This window comes from Stegodyphus dumicola, chromosome 3 (assembly GCF_044657685.1).
Source record: "Stegodyphus dumicola isolate Sdum_Otavi_A_Nest chromosome 3, ASM4465768v1".
Taxonomy (NCBI): domain Eukaryota; kingdom Metazoa; phylum Arthropoda; class Arachnida; order Araneae; family Eresidae; genus Stegodyphus; species Stegodyphus dumicola.
Window position 1 is genome coordinate 56,196,856 of NC_140770.1, and position 24,646 is coordinate 56,221,501.

Here is a 24,646-nt window from a genome sequence, read left to right on the forward strand (position 1 = left end):
TGAGATCAGATATGCTTAATATTTTTATATAAACAATCCAATTTAAGTTGCATATTGGCTCCACAAGCAACTCTGTTGTTTATAGAGTATTTAAAATTATGTTCTAGAATTCATAGTAGTAGTTACACAGTATCTGTAAATTATTTAGTTTCTTAACATATTTTTTAAAATTTATATTGTTTTATAAGTCAATGAAACATTCATAAAATAAATTTTGTTTATTTATATATTTATTTGAAGTTTATAGCACAATATTCATGCAAATATTTTGCTTTTAATAACTTATATTCTAAGTTCATCATAGTTTTCTTTGATGGCACTGATATTATAAATAAGCTGTAAAGGATCAAAAATATGAAAAAATATGCATATCAGAGAGTAGGCAGTCAATAAAGATGATAATAAATTTCCTTAGCTTGAGGGTCACAAAAAGGGATTTCATAATCACAGTATAGCAGTTAATCAGCTCTGATTTAGTTGATTGAATATCTGTGGAAATTTTATTGAATTTAATAAAGTTTATTTAAATTATTATAAAAATGTAATGCATTCTTTAAGTTTTAAAGGGGGGAAAGTGTCTCTCTCTCTCTAGAAAGAGAATAAAATTTAGTAATTTCATTTTTTTTTTTTTTTTTTTTTTTTTTTTTTTTTTGGTACATATATTTAGATTCCTGGAGGTTCTCCTGTTCCTGATCTGAAGTCTGAATTCAGATACCAACATGAAGGTACTCCAGAGAGAAATGAAACTAATATCAAAGCAGAAGGTGAAGGACCAAGTCTTTCTCCTCATAGAGATGATAATGTGTCTCACCATAGTATTGTAAATTTCTTTTCTGAGGATTCAGAAGATAACGTGTTTGTAGGTCACACTTCTCCAATTCAAACTGCTACAGTACAGGAATGCTCAACTGAGCTGGATACTGTCTCAGTTATACCTACTGAAACAGTGGTAACTGCAATTGCTACAGAAGTTACTCTAACTGAGGATGATGTAGGTAAGATACTCAATATATAAATATAGAATTATTATGCTTTTATGAATAAGTCTTGAATAGAAGATTTTGTATTTTTTCTTTAAATGTTACCAGTTTTGATTTCTACAAAGAAGTTTATGGAAACCCTTTTCAGAAACAAGCTAAACAATCAAGCTTAAGTTTTTGACTTATATTGTTTATATTTAAGTTTTTTCATTTGCTGCAAGCCATAATAACCTTGCTGATTGCACATCCAACTCACAGCAATACAGATTTCTATCAGTCTTGATGATTAGTTCTTTCAGTATTATTTTATATTAAAAGAAAATTTAATTGTGAAAAATTTATTTAAAGGAAAAGCATAAAAATGTATATAATAAAAACATTTTATGAAAATAGCAATTTTTATTTATTATTTTCTAATTTATGGTATTCATCCACAAATTGATTTACAATTGATACATTACATTTATCATAAAAATGTTTGAAATCTAAAATACTATTATAATGTATACTGAATAGATTTAGCACATTTAAATTTTTGTTTTTTATGTGTGCTTGTGGATCATAGGAATGCAATGGAGGAAAGTGCAGATCCATCTAGCCCTTCAACAGTATATGAGAGACATTTTCTTTCTGTGTATATTAATGATGTGTGTTTTTTCTTGAAATTAAAACTAAAGTTGTGGGGAAAAAATAAGTTTTGATGAACCCCATTATTTATTCAATTTATACAATATCATGTTTTTATAATAAGTATTATCTATAAATTTGAGAAAAAATACAGCATTTAAAAATAAAAACTTTGAAAAAAAAAAAAAAAATTAAAAAAAAATTGTTATTTTCTTAAAAAGTATTTTTCATATATATGTAAGTTAAAAAATATGTAAATCAACTGTATAATTTAATTTAGTAATAGCCTTTTCATTCCTCATTTTTAATTTGGGTATTTCCTCTATGTATTCTAAAAATAATAACTTTTCTAGACTGGGCCATTTCTAGAATGAGCTATGTCACATGGCTTGTGTAATGCTGATCATGTGGCTAATTCAAAACTGTACCAGTGGAATTTATTTGAATGTTCTGGAAATTATTTGAATGATACTCATAGGCCATCTCTCATCTCAGCATTTATAGTAAATTGATTATTTTTGTCAACATGATGTGCTTGGATTTGTTTCAGAAAGTGACAGGCAGATATCTTCATCTTGTCAACGAATCTGCAGCTTGAAGTTTTTCAGTAATATAAGGCTTCAATTCCTCATAATTCATGTTAGAGACATTTTTTATTCATCTCTTTTTTTTTTTTTTTATTTTTTATTTATTTATTTATTTTATTTTTTTACTTTTCCTTTTATTAAAATGATGATGTGCTTAAAACAGTTCCTTATTATCTTTCTGAGACATGATGCCAAGACCTTATGTTACCTTAAATCAAAATTGAGATGCTTGGTGACTTAATCCCATCTTTGGCAACATAGCTGTGTTATTTGGTGGTCTCTGTTTTATTTCAACCTTGTTTGATTATTTTATCTTTTATTTGGCAACATTACTTCAACTTAAAAAATTAATTTTAGATTATTTTGATGATGTTAACTGATTCTATAATATTTTGCTAACATTAGCTTATTGCTGATCACAATAAGGGATGCATTTTCCATATTTTTGTATACAAATGGGGAATGACTTTGCAATTTGCGAACAATACTATTGTACAATGCAGGATATATGCCATGAGTTAGGAACTGTTGGATAATAGATGTTATGCTGTTGAAGCATCTGTAGACTTACAGTCATGGCAAATTTACTATATATTTAAAATTGAAGTATTCTGTAATTAAATTTATCTCTGATTGAACAAAATCTATATTTTAATCTCAACATAATTTATATCAGCTATCATTATTTTGTATTAACTCATATAAACTGTAAAAGAAACATGCTACTGTAAAATGTTAAATTACAAAAATAGAAGCAACTTTAATTTGGGATAGATTCTGAACAAAATTTATCAATTTTAAGGGTAATCAGACATAGGTTCCTCTTTTTTTTTTTTTTTTTTTTTTTTTTTTAGGAACAAAAAAATTTTGTTGCTGGGGGAAGAAAACTCCTATGTCTGATTACCCTCAAAACTGATAGAGTTTTATTCAAAACTTATGCCAAACTAAGTTTGCTTCTTTTGCCTAATTTTAAATCATATATATTTATAGATTTTATTTCTAAACAAATATATCATGCAATTTTGGTTAGTAATATTTTATTTAAATTTCATCACGCTTATTTAACTACCTATTTAGTTATTAAAATTTCTTCAGTATTAGTATTCTTCAGTATATTAAAGAAAAATTTTTACTTCATGAAAAGCTTCTGCCTATAAGTAGTGTAAACATATTTCAAGTTATTAAACTCATGTTTTGAAGACTTAGTTTCTTAACCACTTGCGCTACGACTAAACTTCACGGTTGCGGAGCCGTGCGCTACAATATAACAAGCGGTAAAGTGTCTCATTTACGCCTCTCCACATCTGCGAGTGCAATCCAGAGCTGTAACTCGAGAAATAAACAATCTCATTGTTAGGCAATGTGTACACCATGTTGTTTTCATTTTTGCACACGGTTTGAGACAAAAGCATCTCAATGTGCATGGCACATCTTTTTAGCGCAAATGGTTAAACTGTGAGCCAATTTAATTTGGACTCTTATCTATCTTAATTTTCATGAGCTTTATAAATTTTTTGTAACATTTATTTGTTTATGTCTTAAAAGTACAGTTAAACTAATGTTGATTTTTAGCTGGAGCAAAATGCACAGTTGCTGCTGCATTACTCATTGATGAAAATGAGTCGATAACATCTCAGAGTGTAGATGATGCAACTTTTTGGCATACAAGTGAAGGCAAATTTAAGTTCACTCTTGAGGAGTTACCACCTCAGCTTCAACTTTTCTATGTGTTACTTAAGGTTAGAATTTCCATCACTTCCTGGGATTATAATGCATTAGAAAGTAATAAAAAAATCATCTATTAATATGCAGCAGAGTATACAAATGTTATGCACTAAAACTAGTTTATAAAACTTTAATGTGCAAAATAGTATAGGAAAGTTCATGTTAAAGTATTTACTGGAATATGCTTGACTAGTTTGTGTGTGGGATATATTTAATATGTCCACCTTTTTGGATAGTAACATTTTTGAGGCAGACCTTTAGGTTTGTGTTTGACACTATCCTCAGTGATGAGCCTAAGATAGTAACAATGGCTGTTTGCCATTGTACTGCATTTACTTCATCTGCTTCAGATATCCTTATAAAAAGAAATAACATTTTGTAACGGCTACATTTTATGGTCTTGAAAATATTAAGAATATCTGTGACACCATGCAGAGCTCAAAATTTTCATGCAAGGAAAACAGAATGTTTTCATGACTTCTGAGTTTCTAGCATAATATGAGTTTTTTGTGACATCCTGCTTATATCTTGGTAATTTTCAGAGTGATGCAATGTGGTAGCTATACAGCCTAATCATGTAATTTCGTTTTTGTGGGATCATCTTAAGCTGTCTACTAGTAGATGTAGTGCATTGTGTATGAGTAGATGTAGTACAAATGATCATTATGAGTTTTCTTCAGAGACTGACCAGGGATTAGTGCTATAAAACTTGAGAGTGTCTGCTGAAGATATAATCTTGCTATAAACTAAGAAGTTTAACATACTTAATCTGTTCTATGTACTGGCTGCCATGCATATACCAGTGAGTACTTTAATTTGAGATGTGTATTAAAATTTGACAAGCCATTTGAAGTGTTTGATATTTTGTGTTCCATTCTGTATTTTATTACACTACTGAACTATTAAAAATGCAAGAAAATATCCTATTAGCTGAAATTTCCAGATGTGTAAATGGTGGGGATTAACAACCCAACGTATGTTCAAATCAAGGCTGACAATATTGGCTTCCTGAGGGTAATATAAGAGTAGATAATGCAGATCTGACATAAAACACTTCGATTATATTCACTCATAAGTCTGATTTTGAAATATTCCAGTTTGCCTTATTGAGAAAGAATATGGTAGAAATAGGAGCAATGCAAACATATTATTTTAAGGATTTTTTTAAAGGGGGAGATTTTAAGCTTTAATCAAGGAAGAATTTTGAAATGATGACTGAAAGGATTTTTCTTCAGAGCTCATTTGTACAGATAATAACCAGAACCCATATCTGTAGTCAGGTATTGCCTGCAGTATTAAGGCATCTTTTCAGATGGACATTGCTTTGGTTGCATTCACATTGAATTACTGGTTCCTGTGATTGTAGTGGTGCCATGAACATTGTACATATATTAGTAACTGGCATTGCATTGCCTTTTCAAAACAAACATATGCTTTAAATGCAGCATTACAACAGATGTGTCTGTGTCTCTTGATGCTATGATCAAATTACCAGTATCAAATGCATGATGCAAATTTTGCATCAAGTAGGAAAGAATAACTAGCCAATTAAAACTGAGTGTAAAGAAAACATTGACTGATATAAATTTTATTCAGTAGGAGCTCTTTTAGCGACTCGGTGCTTTTGCCTTCTTCAATTGCATTGAATCACTACTGCAGTTACATTGAAGTGCTTTTGCTAAAATAAAATCTACTTCATTCATTGTTGTTTTTTGTACCAAGTGATTATTGGTATGGGATGCCATTAGATTCCACTAACTCTAACACCTTGATTGCATTATCACAGCAGTAGCCAGTTATATGTTTTTAAGGTGCTGGAGCCTGTGATGTACCTGATCCTGAAGATATCCGTCTAATAATTTACCAACAAAGTAATAAACAACAATGTATGGCTGGTCTCAAAATGTTCTGGTGTGTATTGATAAGAACTGGAATCATTATGTTTATTATGTTTCATAATAATAGAATATGTCTAAAAAAAAAAAACTAAACTCAGTGGTGTAACAGCCCTAATGGGCCAAGGCCTTGCCCGAAATCCGCTTTCTTGACCGCGGGCTCCAGGGTGCATAAGCATATGCCCTGAACAAGTGATCAGCTTGTCGAGGACATCCAGTGTTTAGTCCTCAAGAAAACTTGGTACTCATTTTATGGCAAACTTGGTTGGAATATGTATGAGGAAGTTCAATAAGTTTCAAGTGTGAGGGGTGTGAGATATATGGCATGACAAAATGTCGTGAAATGATTACATCAGCCTTTCAAAGTATGAAAAGGAAAGCATAAGCACCAGATGTTTCGATTTTGAAAAGCTGTTAAATGTTGTTAGTCAGTGATAGCTGTTAGTACTGAAAATATCAAACATCATTTATTTGTTAAGTTCTTATGAATAAAGATCAAATACCAACACATATTCATAATAACATGGTCTCTTATAATTATTATGCCACTACCAAAAGGTAGGCTTTTGCCATGGTATAGTTAAGACAGGAGATCATACTATAACTAAAAAAAAGATCAAGCCAGACCACTGAAGAAATGTGTATTAAGTTAAGGAATATGTAATAGAAAATATATGAGAAACAAATTCTGAGATTGCCATGAAAATGAGCATTATTGTTAGCAAGATATAAATGTAAAATGCCATGACAAACATAGCAAAAAAAATTGTGCTTTTGCATAACAATGTTCCAACATATGAGGCTCAGGTTTCTAATTGCTAGTCTACAAAACATGATTTTCAACATTCTTACTATCCTTTGTCCCAAATGACTTTTGACATTTAAAAAAAATTGAAGCAGCATTTATATGGTGCATGTTATTTCAGTAATAATGATGATTACAAGGATGCCACACGACTTGAAAACTGTGACAAAACATTTTTTGATACTGAAACCCACTACTGAGCAGATCATTGTGTTAAGTTTATTGAAAGCACCGGGAACTATGTAGATAAATGAATAATATTTTTAGACATTTTTTTTATTTTTTTGTACAGGAATATTAGGCTTAAAAGTAATTTTTTAAATAGCTATAAATAATAGTTGAAATACTTCAAATATGCAGTTCTTTTACCTCAGACATTTGCTATTTTTTATTCGTAGTTTTAAATGTGTAGGGAGGTAAATGGCAAGTCAGAACAAAAAGGCGGGTAAATTCTTATTTTCAAAGAAGTCAAAATAAGAAAACATGTATTAATTTTAAATTAAAAAGTGGTAACAAGTTAAATGCTTGTTTTCAAAGCAGATCCAATTTGTTTATTGTTAACAATGTTCTTCAAAGTAATTATAAGTTAACTAAATTATATATGGTTATTTATGCAATTATTATTACAAGATAATCAGAAAAGTTCTTGCCATTTTTGACACTCCAGTTGATGAAACACTCACAGAGAGGAATGAAGTGACTTGTGTACCAATAATTAATGGTGGTTTAGTGTCACCATTGACCTGCACTTATACAGATGCATTGTGCACACACACAGCAATCATAGCTCATCCATGGCTGAAGAGAAATGAAGGTATTGAAGCAGCTTGTTCATAGTTTATTGTTTGACTTTATGTGGCCTTGTCAGCAGCCACATCAAATTGTTGAATATGCAAAGCATTTGGATGGCATAAACAAACACCCCATCAGGCATTGGTTTCAAAAATTCAGGTCAGATGATCTGAGCCTTTGTAATGAATTCTGCAATGGGCAATCACAGGTGTTGCATGATGAGGCCCTGAAAGCAGCCATAGAGGAGGGCAACAGTCAAACATATGATTAAGTTGCCAAATGCTTCAAAGGAAAGTATCAGACTTCACTTGCAGTATACAGGGAAGGTGCACAAGTTGAGCAAGTAGGTATCCCACGCATTGTTGGTAGCCAATGAGAAACAAGTGACAGCCTGTTTGTCACTGCTGTCTCAGCATAGCAACACATTGCTCTTTGGCCGAGTGTTCACCAAGACCTCCAAGTTTTATCTTTACAGATTTGCACAGCTGCAGGAGCACTAGCAAAGGGTATTTGATGATAGAGATTACTTCAAGAAATAAGTTTGATTGTCATATGCTATATGTCTGTTTGTTTCTGATGTTCATGGATGATTTTTTGGTTATTTTATACCTTATATTCAATTACAAGTATAGAATTTTTAAAAATATTATTTATGTACTTTTGAATTCAAAGCTTTTTGAAATTTTCTTTTATTTAAATTTATGAATTTAGAATTATTTCATATTTTGAAATAAAAAATGAATGAATTTTTCATACAGGATCTTGCCGTACTTGAGGATGCTGATGTTTTATATCATATTCTCTCATGTCTGAAAGTAATGTGTCTGCATTCTGAGGTGTTAAATAAAGCAGCTCATAATCATCGTGGTTTTCTTATTTGGTGCCAGGAGAATTCTTTGATAGCAAAGTATGACATATTTCATTATTTACTTCATTAAAAGTCTGTATATCTTAGCAGTTTAAATATATAGGATGTAAGTTTAAATATATTTGACAATATATTAAAATGCCTATATATTTAGTTTAAATGTAAGCTTTTGGTAAAAAAAGCTGTCATTCACATTGTCCATGACACAGTCTTCTTCTTCTTTTTTAAATTTTTTTTTATTATTATAGATATTCTAATAAATCTTTTCCAGTTTGTGGAAACTTCTTCAGATGGAGTTCTCCCATATAGCTCAATTGGCTACTGCCTTGCTTCTCCATTCTATTACTCTTCCATCTGGTTCGGATATATTTTGGAAAATTATAGAGCATGATTTTCACAATAAGGAATGGAGAGCAAGATATGCAGCAGGTAAGGCCATTAATTTTTTTGTGTAGCAAATTTATGGTGCAGAGATTTCATATAGCATGATTTTGTTTATTTTAAAGAACTATAGCATTCTTCATCTTAAGATGACTCTCCAAGATGACTCCTAAGATGACTCTCCAAAGTTTAAAGAGAGAGTAATTTTTTGTGCCTAACTTTTAAAAAAAAGAGCTGTGTCAAATTAATAAAATTAAGATCTGCTGATTTAGTTTGCTAGGCTATTCCTACAATGTCTTGATCTCTAATAAGCTGGTTGGATAGAGCTGCTTTTTTTAAAATGAGCATTAATATTCATTAAAACATTGAAAAATATTAAAATTATCCTTAAAATCTCTGTGATCCACCCACATCTGATATACTGTTCAAAGCTGGTCTTGATATAAATTTCCATATATAATCACATTTTGGTGAGTGTAATCACACAAAGAGATTATCCAAAATACTGGCATTTAAATAACTGTCTGTTTTAAGAATGCTGAATTGGCTGTACCAAGCTTCTTGTTCTTTCAAGATTTTGGCAATGTTAAATTATATCATTTAAGAATTAGTCTCATCTATGGGCAGTAATAACCTTTACTTTTGTCATTTTCAGGTGACGTGTTGTCTAACATAAGTTAATTTAATTTTGTGTGATTAAAAATGAATTTTAAGTATGCCATTTTGAAATAAAAAATTTGGGCAAAATTCAGTCTTATATTGCACTTACAGAAAATGTTTGGGAATTTCCTGAGCAACTGACACAGAACCTTCTTCTTCAAAGAGAATAATTTTTCTTCTCAAAACTTAAATGCAAATGGCATAGACCTCTTTTCTTCAAAGAAGCAGAATATAGTTTTGCTTTTTGTGAAGATAAAACCCTGCCAGTTATCCTTAAATTTCGAGGAGATTTTCTAACATGAACCTAATTTGAATTGCTTAAATTTCAGTCTGTTATTGTTTAAGTGTAACAAACACAACAGGTCTTCTGGTATTGAGGTCCTATGTGTAAAATTTTCTTCCCAAAATAGTAGTAACTACAAAGGCTATTCATCAATCAACCTCTGAGAAAACATGAACAGTGCTGTAAATAGAGCTATGCAAAGAATGCAGCCATATCCTTAGAGGCCAAGGCCTTAGAGGGCTTTTAGATCTTCTGATGAATTAGATTTACAATGTTTAAATTTCAAATTTAGATAGAAAATAGAAATAAGCTGGTTGTTTTTGCTGCCAAATTTATATAATATTACAGAAACAAAAGCAGATATTTGTGTAGTTATAGATAGGAAAAATATAAGTCCTTTTAAGCATCTTTTATGTTAGCCCTTTTGTCTTAACCTTTGTTCCAGTTGTGTTTTAGGTGTAGTTCCAGATGGCCACCATAAAGAACTACTGAAAGGAAACTTTTTCTGCAAAATGTACAAGTTTGAAACATATAAAAAAGGATAATACTGGTTCCTTTGATCAGTCATCTGAAAAAGTGCTCAAAGCTTTATGAGTTATCACTGCTCATTACAGAGGCCAAGAAATCTCATATTATCAGAGAAACACTCATCACACTCTGTCTGTTGAAAGCAGCTGATATTGTTCTAGGACTAGAAAATGAACAAAAGCTTTCGAAAATATCACTATCTGACAACACTGTGAAATTATCATATTAATGATATGGCTGACGACAAAAAATTCTCTGTTCGTGTAATTCATGAAAGAATCATATTTTGTCATAATATTGTTGGACAAGAGTTCAGATATTGCAAAATGTTATCAAATGTTAGTTTTCATTCAGTACATACAAAATGAAACAATTAAAGACAGGGTTCTGCTTTCTACAGAGTTAATGATTACTTCCATAGCAATTCATGTAATGACAGAAATCTGTGAATTCTTTTGCAAGTATAAACTACCAGGGCTAAGCTGACAGGCATATGCACAGCTGGTGCTGTGTCAGTGAACACTCAGGATTAATACAGATGGTAAGAGAAAAAAAATCCCAACATTGGTGCTGTCTGTGTTACACACCATCAACTAAGAAGTAAGACACTTCTTTATTTGATTTTTTTTGGGGGGGGGGCTTTGTGAAGATTTGGGAATGGAACATAAAATACTGTTATTTCAAATGGAAATATGCTAGCTGTGAAAAGGAAATATGCTAGCAAGATTTTTTCAACTTTTAAATTAAGTGCTTCCATTTTTTCGAAGTATCAACCATTACTTTTGTCACTTAAACCAAACTGTATGTAGAGTTTCAAAAAGAAAGTTCAAGTTAGTTGTATTGGCCTATCTATTAGACATTTTCAATTCATTGAGCTCAGTGAGCTTAAAACTACAAGGTGGAGGTTCAGACATAGTTTATGATCGAGATGCTATCACATCATATATTAATAGTTGCAACTCTGGGAGTGTAAAATTTTAGCTTGCATTTGTTCCTGCTTTCCCAAATTATTTGGAATCTTGGAAGAAGCATGCTTAGGATGTTTTTTAAGGATATTGATGCTAAGAATAAAATATCACTGGTGAATTTAAAAGTCACTTTCCTAATTTGTGTCATTATAACATTCACATTGGCATAGATGTGCTGCCAGAAACATTATAACAGCAAACTTTGGAAATAAAAAATGATTCTGCAGCCAAACATGACTTTGAGAAGATGGATAAGCCATTATTTTGGGTAATATATTTAAAAGTTTATCCCAGCATATCACAGCAAGTACTATAACTTTGCTTACCATTTTCAAGCACTTATTTGCACAAAAGGATGTTTTCAGCAATTGTAGCAATAAAAGCAAAGTATAAAAGCAAACTTAATATTTCTAGTGATTTACACACTTTCTTCTATTCAGCCAAGAACTGAAATATTGTCAAAAATATTCAAGCTCATCTGATTCATTGATTTATTTGTTATTTTCTTACTTCTTATAATGCTTGTAGGTAGATAATATTTTTATTATTGGGAAATTGGGGGTATAGGAATTTTCATTTTTAACAGTAGGGAGGCATGATAAAATAAACTTTGTGAACTTATGCCGTTGTGCCTAGTCCATTCAATGCATATTGTGATCTTTAATGAGGATTTGGTATGTGCACAGACCCTATGATGATCTAGCTTCAGCATCACAATTCTCATTGAATCTTGTTCTGCCGTTTTCAGGTAATTCATGAGACAGATTCAGCACTATGAAGCAGCAGTGCACTTGAATCACTTTCTGCACTAGTTCAACAAGATCATCTGTCATGACTGATGATAATCATGCATATCATATTATCTGTTTTAAAATTTCTGGCATTCCCTCATGTAACTTTCATTAATCAACTTGTCTCCATTTACTGAACCTATTTTGTGGTGGATTTTGCTAATGCTGTCTGTCATCCTAAAAAGAAAAAATACACATGCAAACCTCGCATTTTTGCAGGAGCATCAGCTGAACTAGCTATCTTTCTTTGCTTAGTACACATTGGACACTGAACACAAGAACAGTTTGTGATGGTATGAGACAACATAGCTATTTCTGTGTAGGTGTTTTAGTGCTGCAGTAAACCACATGCTTATACCAAACAAATGGAGGTTATTTTCCTTATAGCTATATGTATTTCTCCATATTTTTTATATAAAGTAATTGGTTTATGAGCAAAAAATGTATTATATGTATTCTTTTTGAACCTGAAGAGTCAGGGAGTAATCTTCAAAAGGTATTGTAATGTGTAGATGGTCTAGCATTGAATTTCCATGACAGTGAATTTTAATTTTGAAACTGGCTTTACAGAGTGTAAATAACAATAAAACTAATTTTAACCATATTGTAATTCCATTCTATAAAAAAACCATTTCTGTTTGTCTGATAACTTTCTGTCTTAATAAGCACAATAAGGAATTACTCTATGTGTCAAGTCATTTTATAAAGGTTTCACTCTAGATTTAAATATTTAAAGATTAGCAATAGGAATATAGTAGTTTTTTGCATGTAAAATTACAGTATGCATTATCATTTAAAAAATGTATTTTCTTCACTAAATATCCACTACATTTAAATTTTTACAACCAGTAAACAGCATTAATAAATTAAAAACATGGATATTGGAAAAGGATTGAAAATTGAATTTATCTATGTAAAAATTGTATTGAAACTTAAAAAAGATAAGAAGTGTTTTTATATTGTTTTGATTCTTAGTATGATCAATGTTTCATTTTTAAAGATTAAAGATAGCCATAAATGTCCAGATCATTACTTTCAAAAAGTAAAGTGATTGAAAAATTATAATATTTTAAAATTTCATTTTAATGGATTTTTATAATAATTTTTCTTAACATTTTGCGGTTAGAAAGTGCTCTTAATTAGTTTTGCTTAAACTAGAATGCATTTATTTTGGAGAATTTAAAAACTGTATATTTAGTTTATATAACATTTCTTTTTCTTTTATATACCTATACCTGTATAATATATATTTAAGTTATTCTTCTGAAACCTTAAGCTTGGATTTATTTATACATTATTGTAAAATAATTTATACACCACATTCAGAATTAAATCAGATGTGTATGCATGTAATATGTGCTTTTAATATATTTGTTTCTATTTACTGAGCAGTTGAAAAAGTAACGGTGATTGCCCACTTTGTGGATGTATCAACCGTAAAAAACAGTCCTCTACTGCAGTCTGCACTTGCTGGTGCTTTCTCTTATTTAGTTCATAGTTTAGATGATGAGCAACCAACTATTTCTCAAAGGGCTTTACTTAATTTGGAAAGCATAAAAACGCCATCTCTAAAGGTATGTTCATGAAAAGGTTATAATGAATATAATAATATTTTTTCCTTACATGTTGGTAAAAATAAGCATCAGAAATTTTTTAAGGAAATTTTAACTTTTCCCTTGTGTAGTTTTAATGTTTAGCATTAAAAGAAAAGTTTGTTTAAGGGGGTATTGCTTGTAAATGTCTTCTTTGTAACTTGAAATTTCAGGTAATAAAATGTTGCTTACAAAACTTCACTAACATTTTTTGAAATTGTTAACATTCTTATCCAATATTTTCTATAGAAATGATAGCATCAACATATTTTAGAATTGTTTTGTATTTTCTCAAGATAGATTATTAAATTGTTTGAATAATTATTAAAGGAAAATTTGTATTTTGTAATCTACCTTATTACTTAATTTAGGAAATTTATTAAATATTTAAGAATTAAAAATAGTTATTAAATTTATTGGATCTCTATTATAAAACTTCACACACCAAACTGTTTTTCTAGGAAGATATATGAGGAGACATACTTCTAGTGAGGAAATATATTTTCTTACTTCCAGTAAGCAAACACATTTTAACTCAATTTTGTGTGCTAAATTTTTCTAAACATAAGCAATATATTTTTAAGCTTGATATTTAAATAGAAAAAGAATAAAATAGGATGATGTAATTTAGAGCTTTGCAAACAAGAACACTTATAAGCAATAAGACCAATACATATTAATTTTAATGGAATCCAACAGACAACATTGGCAGCTTTATCTATATTCTGAAGATGATTTGGTGCAGATTACCTTAAAACAGGAAAATTACATTCCTTTTTTTTTTTTTTTTTTCCCTATTAGCTATATATAATCAGTTTATTTTTTAAAGAACATTATTTGTGCTTTCATTAACTGAGATTAAATCTCCACTTAAACATATTTCACCTAATGTAAACCATGCTTAACCTAAACAATGTAGAAAAATAATATTAAATCAGTGAATCTGAACTGTGTCACTTCTTTCTTTTTAAATTATTTTTTTCCCTTTATGTCTTAAATTTTCACACGTCTGAAGTAAACATGCATGTTTCTTTTCTTTACTTATATGTTTTATAATATTAAAATAAGTGGGCATAACATATTATAAGCAGAAACAATGAACTGAAAGCTTCTGTTCTAGAAAATGATTTGCTATGTAACTGAACTGTGTCAATTATAATTGCCTTTAAGAGATTCTTAAAATGGAGTTAACAGCGGTATCAGTGGTGCAGTATCAAAAGCGGCAGTGTCAGAGACTTTTTATAAATTATGTAAAAGAATTTTAACAGTAAATGTTCATTAAATAAGTGCTATTCTATGAGGAATAATGCCAATGGATTATCAGTAATATTGAAAATATTTCACATAACGATTTTTAAACTGGAAGTTAAGTTTAAATAATGTTTTTTAATAAATAATCTGTTGTTTTTAATTTCGTGTTTTTTATCGGGTTGTTTGCTAATTTTTCTCATGAATTCTTCCAATTTATGCAGCTTTTAATAAAAGTTACTGTTGTAATAAAAACAATTTTTTGTAATTACAGATGCAAACTAGTTCCTTTACAGGGATTAACCATAAATTTAAAAAAATTAAAAGGCAATATTTCACATCTTTAAAAATAACATTACTAAACAAACAGTATATGCAATGATCCAATTCAGTTTTTTATAAAAAAATTAGCCTGGCACTGCATTGCTTGAAATTTGTGTAATATTTCCAATTAGTTCATAGAATGTGAATCCTTCTGTATGCTAGATTTTAAAATTATACCGCATTTTAGAAAAGAGTGTGCATATATAATGTAGATGCATCTTTGTTTAAGTTTAAAAAGAACTAAATACAGTATGATTTGCTATGTATTTTTAAAAGTTTTTTTTTTTTTTTTTTTTTTTTCCCAGTTATTTGTCTGGTGCTTAGAAGTGCAGTTTGACTGTAATGTTATGGATCGACCTATGATTCTGCAGACAATATTTCAAATTCATAATCATCTGACAAACAGGCGTTTTCTTACTTGGGATTTCTTCCTGAATCGTTTTGATACATTATTTCTTGAAGATCAGATAATTTTGGAGAGACTTGGTGATATATCATATGTCAGAGGTATATACGGGTGTTATTCCTGTATTAAATTATGATTATTGTGATAATGTAAATAAGAAGAGGCCATTGGCCGTGTTAAGGCATATTACCTAACTTCTGTACTATCTGTATATGTAACCCATGTATTTAATTTCTCTATGCCCCATTATCTTGTTACACCATCCATGTTCCTTTGCTTCTGTGTTTTCTTTTTCTTAACTGCTTTAGTAATTATTCATGTTAATGTTACTGACTAATTGTATATACGAGTTTTGCAATCACTAGCATTTCTTTATAACCTGCTAACACTGTTGATTCGCACATTATCTTTAACGTGCCACCTCATGCTTTTTGCCTGATTTGGACATTCTGCAGCTTGTGTTGTAGTGAAGTTTAGTTTGTGTCCCCTTAGGCAGATAACCCTAGTGTGCTTTGCCGTAATCTCAATAAACCAAACCAAAACAAACCTTTTCCCTCCTCCTATTTATATGCTTTTATTTTTTGTACTACATTTTATCAATTAATATGTTGTTTTTCTTCTTTAAGCATTCTTATTCTCATTAGCTTAGGGCATTTTCAAGTATCTCCTGGTACATGAATTGAATTGATCTGTGATTTTTATAAATGCATAAGCTTTTTTTTTTAAAGTTTTCTTAAATAGATGGCTCACACAAAATTTTTTAAAAAATTCAGCTTTATTTATATATATGTACATACAAAATTAAGAGAAAAAACATGTTTTTTTAATAAGATTTGTCATGGATGCAGAGTAATATTAGGCAGCAATTCATACCATACAGAGTGTGATCGTGAATAAGACTAATAAAAGCAGCAATATTCAAATCTAATATTGCAAGATGTCATCCAAAATGAGGCTAATAGAAGGTATGATATCTTTAATAGGTGAATAGATTGCATAGTATGAGTCATCGTGCAATTAGTGAAAGAGATGATGGGACCTGTAGCAGTTGCATTTACTTCTGCACTAAAACTGTTGTTGGCTTCTAGAAAATTGTCAACCACTTCCCAGAATATGATTAACATGCTTTTTTGATATAAATCATGTTCTGGGATATATCAGTTATGTTATAATGTATAAATGATGTTCTGGGATATATCAATTATGTTATAATGTATAAATCATGTTCTGGGATATATCAATTATGTTATAATGTATAAATCATGTTCTGGGATATATCAGTTCTAGACATAATCAGTGTGGTTCAGATGAGAAGATCTGGCTGGCTAATTCATTGACTAAATATCTCACTTAAGTGAATGAATATTCTCATCCATAAAAAAAAGGACTGATATCCAGTTGTATCTCTGAAACATTGTGCACAGAACTCTAATCAGTCAGGGGACTTCTCTCACATGTAGAGTGTTGCATAACTGTCCAATATAATGCTTGCCTGCACCATGACAGTATCACCACAATAGCATCTGTCGCTGCTATTGGAGGAATGGTATCAAGCTTTCTATAGAAGAATGCATGTTGAGAACTAGGCTGAATCGAACTCATCACTAAAGCTTGGACTTACTGAAATTGGATTGATGTTCTCTGGATCAAGCCAGATATGTTTTCTTTTGTGAGGGGGGTGAATGGAACATAAATGTGGATCTTCTTTGGAAAAAGTCTTCTGTAAAAAATCCTTTGGTTTATCTTTGTTTATTTTTATGTATCCTAATAATGAACACAGTTTGAAATTTATTTTTATTCAAATGATATATTTGTAGAGGAATAATATTAAATTTTAAAATTAACTGTAGATCATTCAGGACTTGATTTTTATTCATTAAATGATGGAAAATTAATTGAAAAAATGTATTTATTTTGGAAATTGATTAAAAATATATTGATACAATTATTGAAACTAAAAATAAAAGTGAAAAAATGATTCAAATACTTCGAGATTGTTTTTTAGTTATTATGAAATGTAAATTTTAAATGATTGCATTATTTTACCATCAAAATTAATATGCATATAAATGGGAATTTATTTAAGAAAATGTGTTAAAGTATTATTATCATGGAGAAATAAGGCCAGTTGATCATAGTTATGTTATGTTTAGGAAAATAAAATACCTATCCAGCCAGTTTGTTTTACTAGAGAAATGAACTAGACTTAACAACTATATGTATTCAATGACTTTATCTTCTAATTTCAGTGCTTATATGATTCACTTTTTAGTGCTGATATGACTAATTTTTTAGTGCTTATATAATTCATATTTATGTCTTAATAAAAGTTTTTCTAAAATAACTTCTTTTTTAGTTAATTAAAGTAAAAAGAACAAATGGAAAAAGACCTATCCAAAAACTTGGGGGGGGGAACCTTTAAAAAAAAAACGAGATTTGAATTAGGCTAATCTACCATTTACTGCTTCTTAGTTTTTATATTTTTGCTTAAATCATTTATTCGTACTTTATTCTAATGTTTTAAATATGCTTTACTTTGATTAGCATATTGCTTACTGTTAGTATTGATTTTTATTTGTAAATATTCAAGGGTTTGTATTGTTTTTTAATCTTTACACATTTCATTGCACCTTATTTTGCTTATGTTAATTTTTTTACAGAACCACAGTATTTAAGAAACTTTTTAGCATACGAACTAGGTATTTTCTTTTAACTTTTTTTTAGTTAATTATATTCCTTATTATTAATCCTTTTCTTTTTACCATATTTATTCCTTTATTATTTCTAATTGGAAATTATTGTTTTGGGGGGAGGGGAGATGAATGGGTTACTGTATAAATTACATTCTAAATCTAATGACTAGAACCAGAGGCAGTAGGTATTTTAATGTAAAAAGAAATATCACATTTCCCCAATCTGTGCTTTTATGGAATAAGTGGTAGATTTTGCAACAAACAGTTGGAAGATGCATGATTTGAATACATGTGTTTACTTTTTCCATTTTCTGCTAGGAGGAAAAAAATAATTAATTTACATAAATTTAAATATTTTAATAATTTTGCTTTTTATTTTATGAAAGACATCTTTCTGTGTATGCTAGATTATTTAATTTATCAATTTTATTCATATCTTATAGATCTGAAAAATACAAATGTAAACAGTGAAATGTTCCAAAAGAAATTAAAAAGAGCACATGAATCATTATCTCATACTAGCAGTACTAGATCTTTAACATCTAGTTTTGGTGAGAAAATGCCATATAAAAGGTCAGCTTCAGCTCCTGGTGCTATGTTACATCGCCAAGATAAAATTGGTAAGTTTTCCTTTTTTAGCTTTTTTTCTATTTACCTTTTTCTTTTTTATCTTTTATTTTTGGGGTGGGCTGGGGGAGAAACTATTCTTCAGAAAGCATTTTAGAATTGAAATTTTTTTGATGATTTCTTGATGGAGCATTATTGAACAATGTTAGAATATGTCCATAACAATCAAAGGTTTAATTTTTTTGCAGTGCTTATTTCATTGATAGAAGTAGTGATATATTTATTTTATACTTTTTAAAATTTCTTATGTATTTTAAATTGTTAAGTCATCTTAATTTATTTTAGTTTTTAATATTAAACGATTGGTTTAAAATTCTACAACTGTATAAAATATCTGTGTTATGCGAGTGATACTGTTTATGTATGACAATAGATTATACAAGCATAACTTTATTATTTTATTTCATGCATATATTTTTTTATAGTCTAATATTTTATTTTATGCATGTGTTTCTGTTTATAAATGCTGTTGCCGATTATTTTCAATTAATATGAGAACAAATTTATTAAAGATAAAGATAAATCATATGAACGGCAGTCTTCTGCTCCTGTATTAAAGCGTAAAAGCTCTCGTTTGGTAGGAAGTTCAGTTGGAGTACTTGGACCTTTTCAGCATTTTCCAAACAGTTTTTTCACTGGTAAGTGTATTGTAGGTTCTTAGCAGTGTATATGCTTAAATTTGTTACTTTTTATTCCTCTGTGTATTTCTTATATTTAAATATTTTAATATAGTGTTAATCAATTAATTAGAATACTGTGAAATGCTGTAAAAGCAATTATGTAAGTAAATTTATAAGAATTAAAATTTAGTAGAATTCATCCTTAGATTGATTACCGTTTTTTGGAAATGCATTAGTGTTTCCAGAAAAGCTTTTTGCAATTCTTTCTTCTTCAAGAAGGAGAATTTTCTGATTTATTTTAATAAATTTTATCAGATTTTATTGCTTTAAATATATATATTTCATTTGCACCCAAAAATTAGAATTACTCTTATTAAAGAAGTTAACTTTAATAAATTCTCTTAAAACGAGCTTTTATATGGATTTAACTATAACTTAAAACTGAATTTTGTCTATCCTACAGGAGTAGCACTGTCTGTAAAATTTATTTGGCTATATTTTGTTTGAGCTTAGCCTTACTGTGCTTATTTATATAATGTAATCATTGCTAATTTAGATGAATATAATTTGAGCTCACACTTCATGATCAGACATCTTAATCTGGAGTTAAAGATTTTTTGGTACTATTCTGTTTTGAGGACTGTAAAAAAATTGCAGCGAAAATGTATGTGCAAAAGCGCCCATTTAACAGTGCGCCAAATCTAACGTACATGCTGATTTCAGATTGCGTAAGTTTATATAGTTCTATATTTCTTAAGACGCCATTGAAATACTAGTTTAATTTTTAAATCCTTTTTTTGATATCCTATGTATTTCACAATTTGGACTTGTCCATGACGAAAAGTCAGCAATAGAATTTTGGGTAAAGTGCAGAATCACCCACTACTTGATGCGTTTTTAAGAATTGCACATACTCGGTATCCATGTACACATCGATATATTTTCACTTAAAAAAAATCGCCAAATTGCACGAAAATGGCACTGCGCACACCCTTGACTTTATCTATGTACACATCGACCTATTTTCACTTAAAAAGTAAAAGAAAATTGACAAAAATGCAATTGTTTTTACCCTTGTAAAAAGCTGCAAACAAATAAGTGGGCGATTCTGCACTTTACCGAGAATTTTTTTAAAGAAAAGGCATCATTCATTATAGAAAATTATGTTTGAACAACCAACGAGATGAAATTATGCTTTAGCGATAACTTGGTAGCGAAATAGTGATGCAGGCATCCATTCAGTTATTATTAGCAATTTTTATATAAATTATAATAATGATCTGAAATAGTTATTTACTTTTATGCTTCCATTCAGTTATGTTTAGCCTTTTTTATATAAATTATAATAATAAAAAGTATTATATGAAATTAACTTTTCATCTAAATTAAAACATCAATCTTAGATAGCTATTTACTATTATACTTCCTTTCCTGCGTTAGGGTTATCGCAATTAGTTTTGGGCGCACTGGCATCAACAATAGTTTGGCGATTTTTTACGGCCCTCAAAACCGAATAGTACCAATTTTTTATGTACAGAAGGAAGAGTAATTCACTTACTGTCAATATATTATTCAGCAATGCAAATTTTACACTAGTAAACAGACCAGATCAAACTCCACTAAAATATTCATCAAATGTTTAGGAAAAGAAATAATTATTAACTTAAGATACTAAATATAAACAATGGCCATTTACAACTGAAGTTGACTAAAATTATGACATTCAAGTACTTGACAAATTATATATAGTATGTGTGTATGCTAGAATTAGTTTGAATCATAGTTCTAGCACTTGAAATAAGTAGCCAGTTTTCTTCCAAATTGACTTGACAAGTTCCACCGGAAGTTTTCTCCTGCTAACATTTAATGATGCCTCATGATTGCACTGATGTTTTTCAGCCAAGAGTATGCCAAATACACAACTTTGGAAAAACATCTTCCCCTTTTGTTTCATGTACCCAATACTTGTTTCCACCTTCTCTTTTCAACAATGGAAGATGCTTTTAATTTTTGAAACCCTTGCTCCCATGCATTTAGATTGAAGAATTTTGACAACCTGCCTTTTCACATGCATTTCAAATAAGAAATTAACGTCATTTTGCGAGATATGCCTGGATTGCTATAGCAAGATCTTTTTCAGCAGTTTTTAAAATCTAATATTTTATTCCTTTAAGACTACTTAGTTTAAAATTTAATAGCTCATAAATGATTGGTTCTCATTTTTACTTTTTTTTTTCACAAGTAAACAACATTTAAAAGTTAAAAAAATAATACCTCAAATTAACGAGTCAACTGAATTTTACTTTCTTGTACTTAAAAGGAAGTATTGCAATTGTGAAAAATTTTGGGTATCATATTTCAGTGAGAATATACATTTTGACTGCTCTCGAATCCATTAGAATGATGTTTTTGCATGGCATCTATATGTACAGACAGAATTCTCTTTTTTATAAAATCTGTCTGTCATCGAAAAATCTCTGTTCCTGCCCATTGGGGAAATTGTTTGTGTTTGTGTAGAAATTCTGATTTTAATTGAAAAAATGTTTTTTTTTAACTGTTTTTAAATGTATTTGGTGTTTTATGTTTTTCTGTGTTTTACAAGTTTTAATGAAGATACATTGACTTTTTATGTATTTTTGCCTTGCCTCAAAGTAAGAACTGAATAACTATATCTCTAATTAAAAGGAAATAAGTTTAAATGAAATGCAGCAAAAATAATTGTAAAAAGTGTTTTTTTAAACTGTTTTTAAGTGTATTTGGTGTTTTATGTTTTTCTGTATTTTGCAATTTTTGATGAAGATGCTTTGAATTTTTATGTACTTTTGACTTGCTGCATAGTGAGAACTGAATAAATATATCTCTAGTGAAATTCAAGGAAATAAGTTTAAATGAAATTCAGCAAACAATTGTGCATAATATAATAGGCTGTGTATGAAAGTTATGTGGTGTTCACATCAGATATTTATTTGTAATTGTGACCACTGGGAAGTTTTCATAATTTATATGAATAGCGTTTTTGGAAGTTTTAGTGTACAGTTTAACTAGTTTTTCTTTCAATTTTTTATGATTTTATATTTTGTATGTTTTCAGTTTAATTTGTTTGTTTTTAAATTTATTCAATTTTTTTGGTCATAATTCAGAGAGTAGGGAACAACATGTATGGAGAACTATTCAACAGTGTGAGACTATTTGAGAAATAATTTTTCAAACAGGAAATTACAGCGGTGGATCTTACAGTATTGAGAAGAATGAAACATGTTGTTCGGCACTCATTCATCATTCCGTTTTAATATTTTAAATACCTAACCCTTGGCAAGTTCTGTGTGAAGATTAAGCAAGGGTGTTTCATTTATTTTTCATTCTTTGTTTAATTTAAATATTTATACCACTGTTTAAGCTTTTTAGCTTTCTTACAAAATTTGATTTCCAACTTAGGCTGCAAATATTTTCACATTTAATATAACGCTGCCAATAATAGGCCCTACACCTTTTTCCTCAGATAGGATAATCAAATCAAAAAACTCATTTCTTTTGAACTCAAACTATATACACATAAAGATATATTAAGCACTGAAAAATAGGTAAAATGGCTTAATATTTGATTAAAGAGAAGCTGTGTTTGTAATGAAAAATACACTCAAACCAGAAAACTGAACAAATTTCTGTGAATGCATGAATAATTTAACATTACCTTGTGCTTTTTTGTTAAATTTGTGTATCATATTTTAGGAAAGCTAAAAAAATTCTGAAAATTTTATGTATGGTGACTGTTTTTTTAACATCCAGAAAATGTTATTGTTTCTATTTCATACCCAAGATGGACCTATAAAGTAACTGAGCAAATTGAAAGACCAAATTATGAAATAAAAAAGTGAAAGAATGAATGTATGTTTAGAAATGACATCTCTTGTTATAAAGTCAGCTTAAACTGGTTATTGTGTTATTTGTGTATTAAAATGCATTATAATAACACAAGCATATGAGTGGTAAAATCACATTTAAATTTGAACGTAAAAGCATTGATGATGAACCAAAAAAATGGAGTGTTCTTTAACTTAAGATGAATAAAGAATGAGGAAAATGTAGAGAAAAAACAGTCTTTGGTAAAAGCTGATATCCATGTGAGAACTCAGCAACTTTCAGACATAAGGGATAAGCAAAGAAAGCTATAGATTAATTTTAATTGAAAATCTGAAAATGAGGAAAGATTATGCTCAATTTGACAGAATAAGAAAAGGAAGACAGAATAGCTTGCTGTGAAGATTTGCTGACTACTGTGAGATAGGCCAGCAATTTCTTAAAATGTATGATAGGAAAAGTTGAGACTGTTGTCTAAATATGATCTAGAACTGTTTTCTTCCATACAAAATAAATAAATAAAGCATCATTGTGAAAATAAAAGACTAAGGTGATGCTAATTGCGTTTTCTGATTACAAAGGACTTTCACCATGAACTTGTTCCTAAAACTTAACTAATTAATTAGTATTTTTACAAGAAAGGTGGTTTTTTTTTTTTTTTTTTTTTTTTTTTTTTTTATTATTATTATTATTATTATTATTATTAAGAAACAGAATAAGGCAAGTTAGGAGGGAACTTTTTGATTCTGGGCATTTGTGTCTTTTATGTGATAATGCTAGGCTCTGTAGAGTATTATTTGCACTACAGTATCTTGCTAAGCATTCAGTTGTAGTGATAAATCACCCATCATATTCTCCCAATTTTTTTTTTCCCCTATTTTTTCCGAAACTTAAGATGACTATGAAAGGACATACATGAAAATGTCTTGGATATTAAATCAAATGTTACTTATATTTTGCAAATAGTTCCAATTGCCTTTAAACAGTGTTTCAATGACCTGAAAAAATGTTAAAAATTTTTATAGAATATGTATGTTTTTATACTGTTGTGTGCATACGGGTTTGTAATAGATTGAATGTGCAGAGAACGAATGATAGCTTATTAATTTATTTTGACTAAAATATAAATATATATATATATATATATATCACCAAATTTCCAATATATATATATATATATTGGAAACTTTCAGAACTTCTTCTCAGTACCACAGAGCACAATTAATAGCTACACTACAAGCTACTAAGAATGTTATACACATTGTAGTGCAATCCGTATCTGTAAGGCGAAGCCCTCATGGATATCTCAATACTCCAAAGTTGCTCTGAACTATGATAAACTAATGCTGTCTTATATCTTATATAGTTTTTCCCCAGCCAATGAGAAA

At 29.4% G+C, this 24,646-nt stretch overlaps 1 protein-coding gene across 5 annotated transcripts in view; it reads left to right on the plus strand.

Moving 5' to 3' along the window:
* Positions 1-24,646, plus strand: part of unc79 (UNC-79 domain-containing protein) — a 167,990-nt gene that overhangs the window by 83,420 nt on the left and 59,924 nt on the right. For all 5 annotated transcript variants that reach the window (XM_085812910.1, XM_085812912.1, XM_085812911.1 and 2 more), the window contains 8 exons: positions 668-995; positions 3,767-3,933; positions 8,170-8,318; positions 8,551-8,708; positions 13,283-13,464; positions 15,360-15,561; positions 18,597-18,773; positions 19,293-19,418. In XM_085812910.1, coding sequence (XP_085669036.1) covers positions 668-995; positions 3,767-3,933; positions 8,170-8,318; positions 8,551-8,708; positions 13,283-13,464; positions 15,360-15,561; positions 18,597-18,773; positions 19,293-19,418 — 1,489 coding nt within the window. The remainder of the gene's footprint in view (positions 1-667; positions 996-3,766; positions 3,934-8,169; positions 8,319-8,550; positions 8,709-13,282; positions 13,465-15,359; positions 15,562-18,596; positions 18,774-19,292; positions 19,419-24,646) is intronic.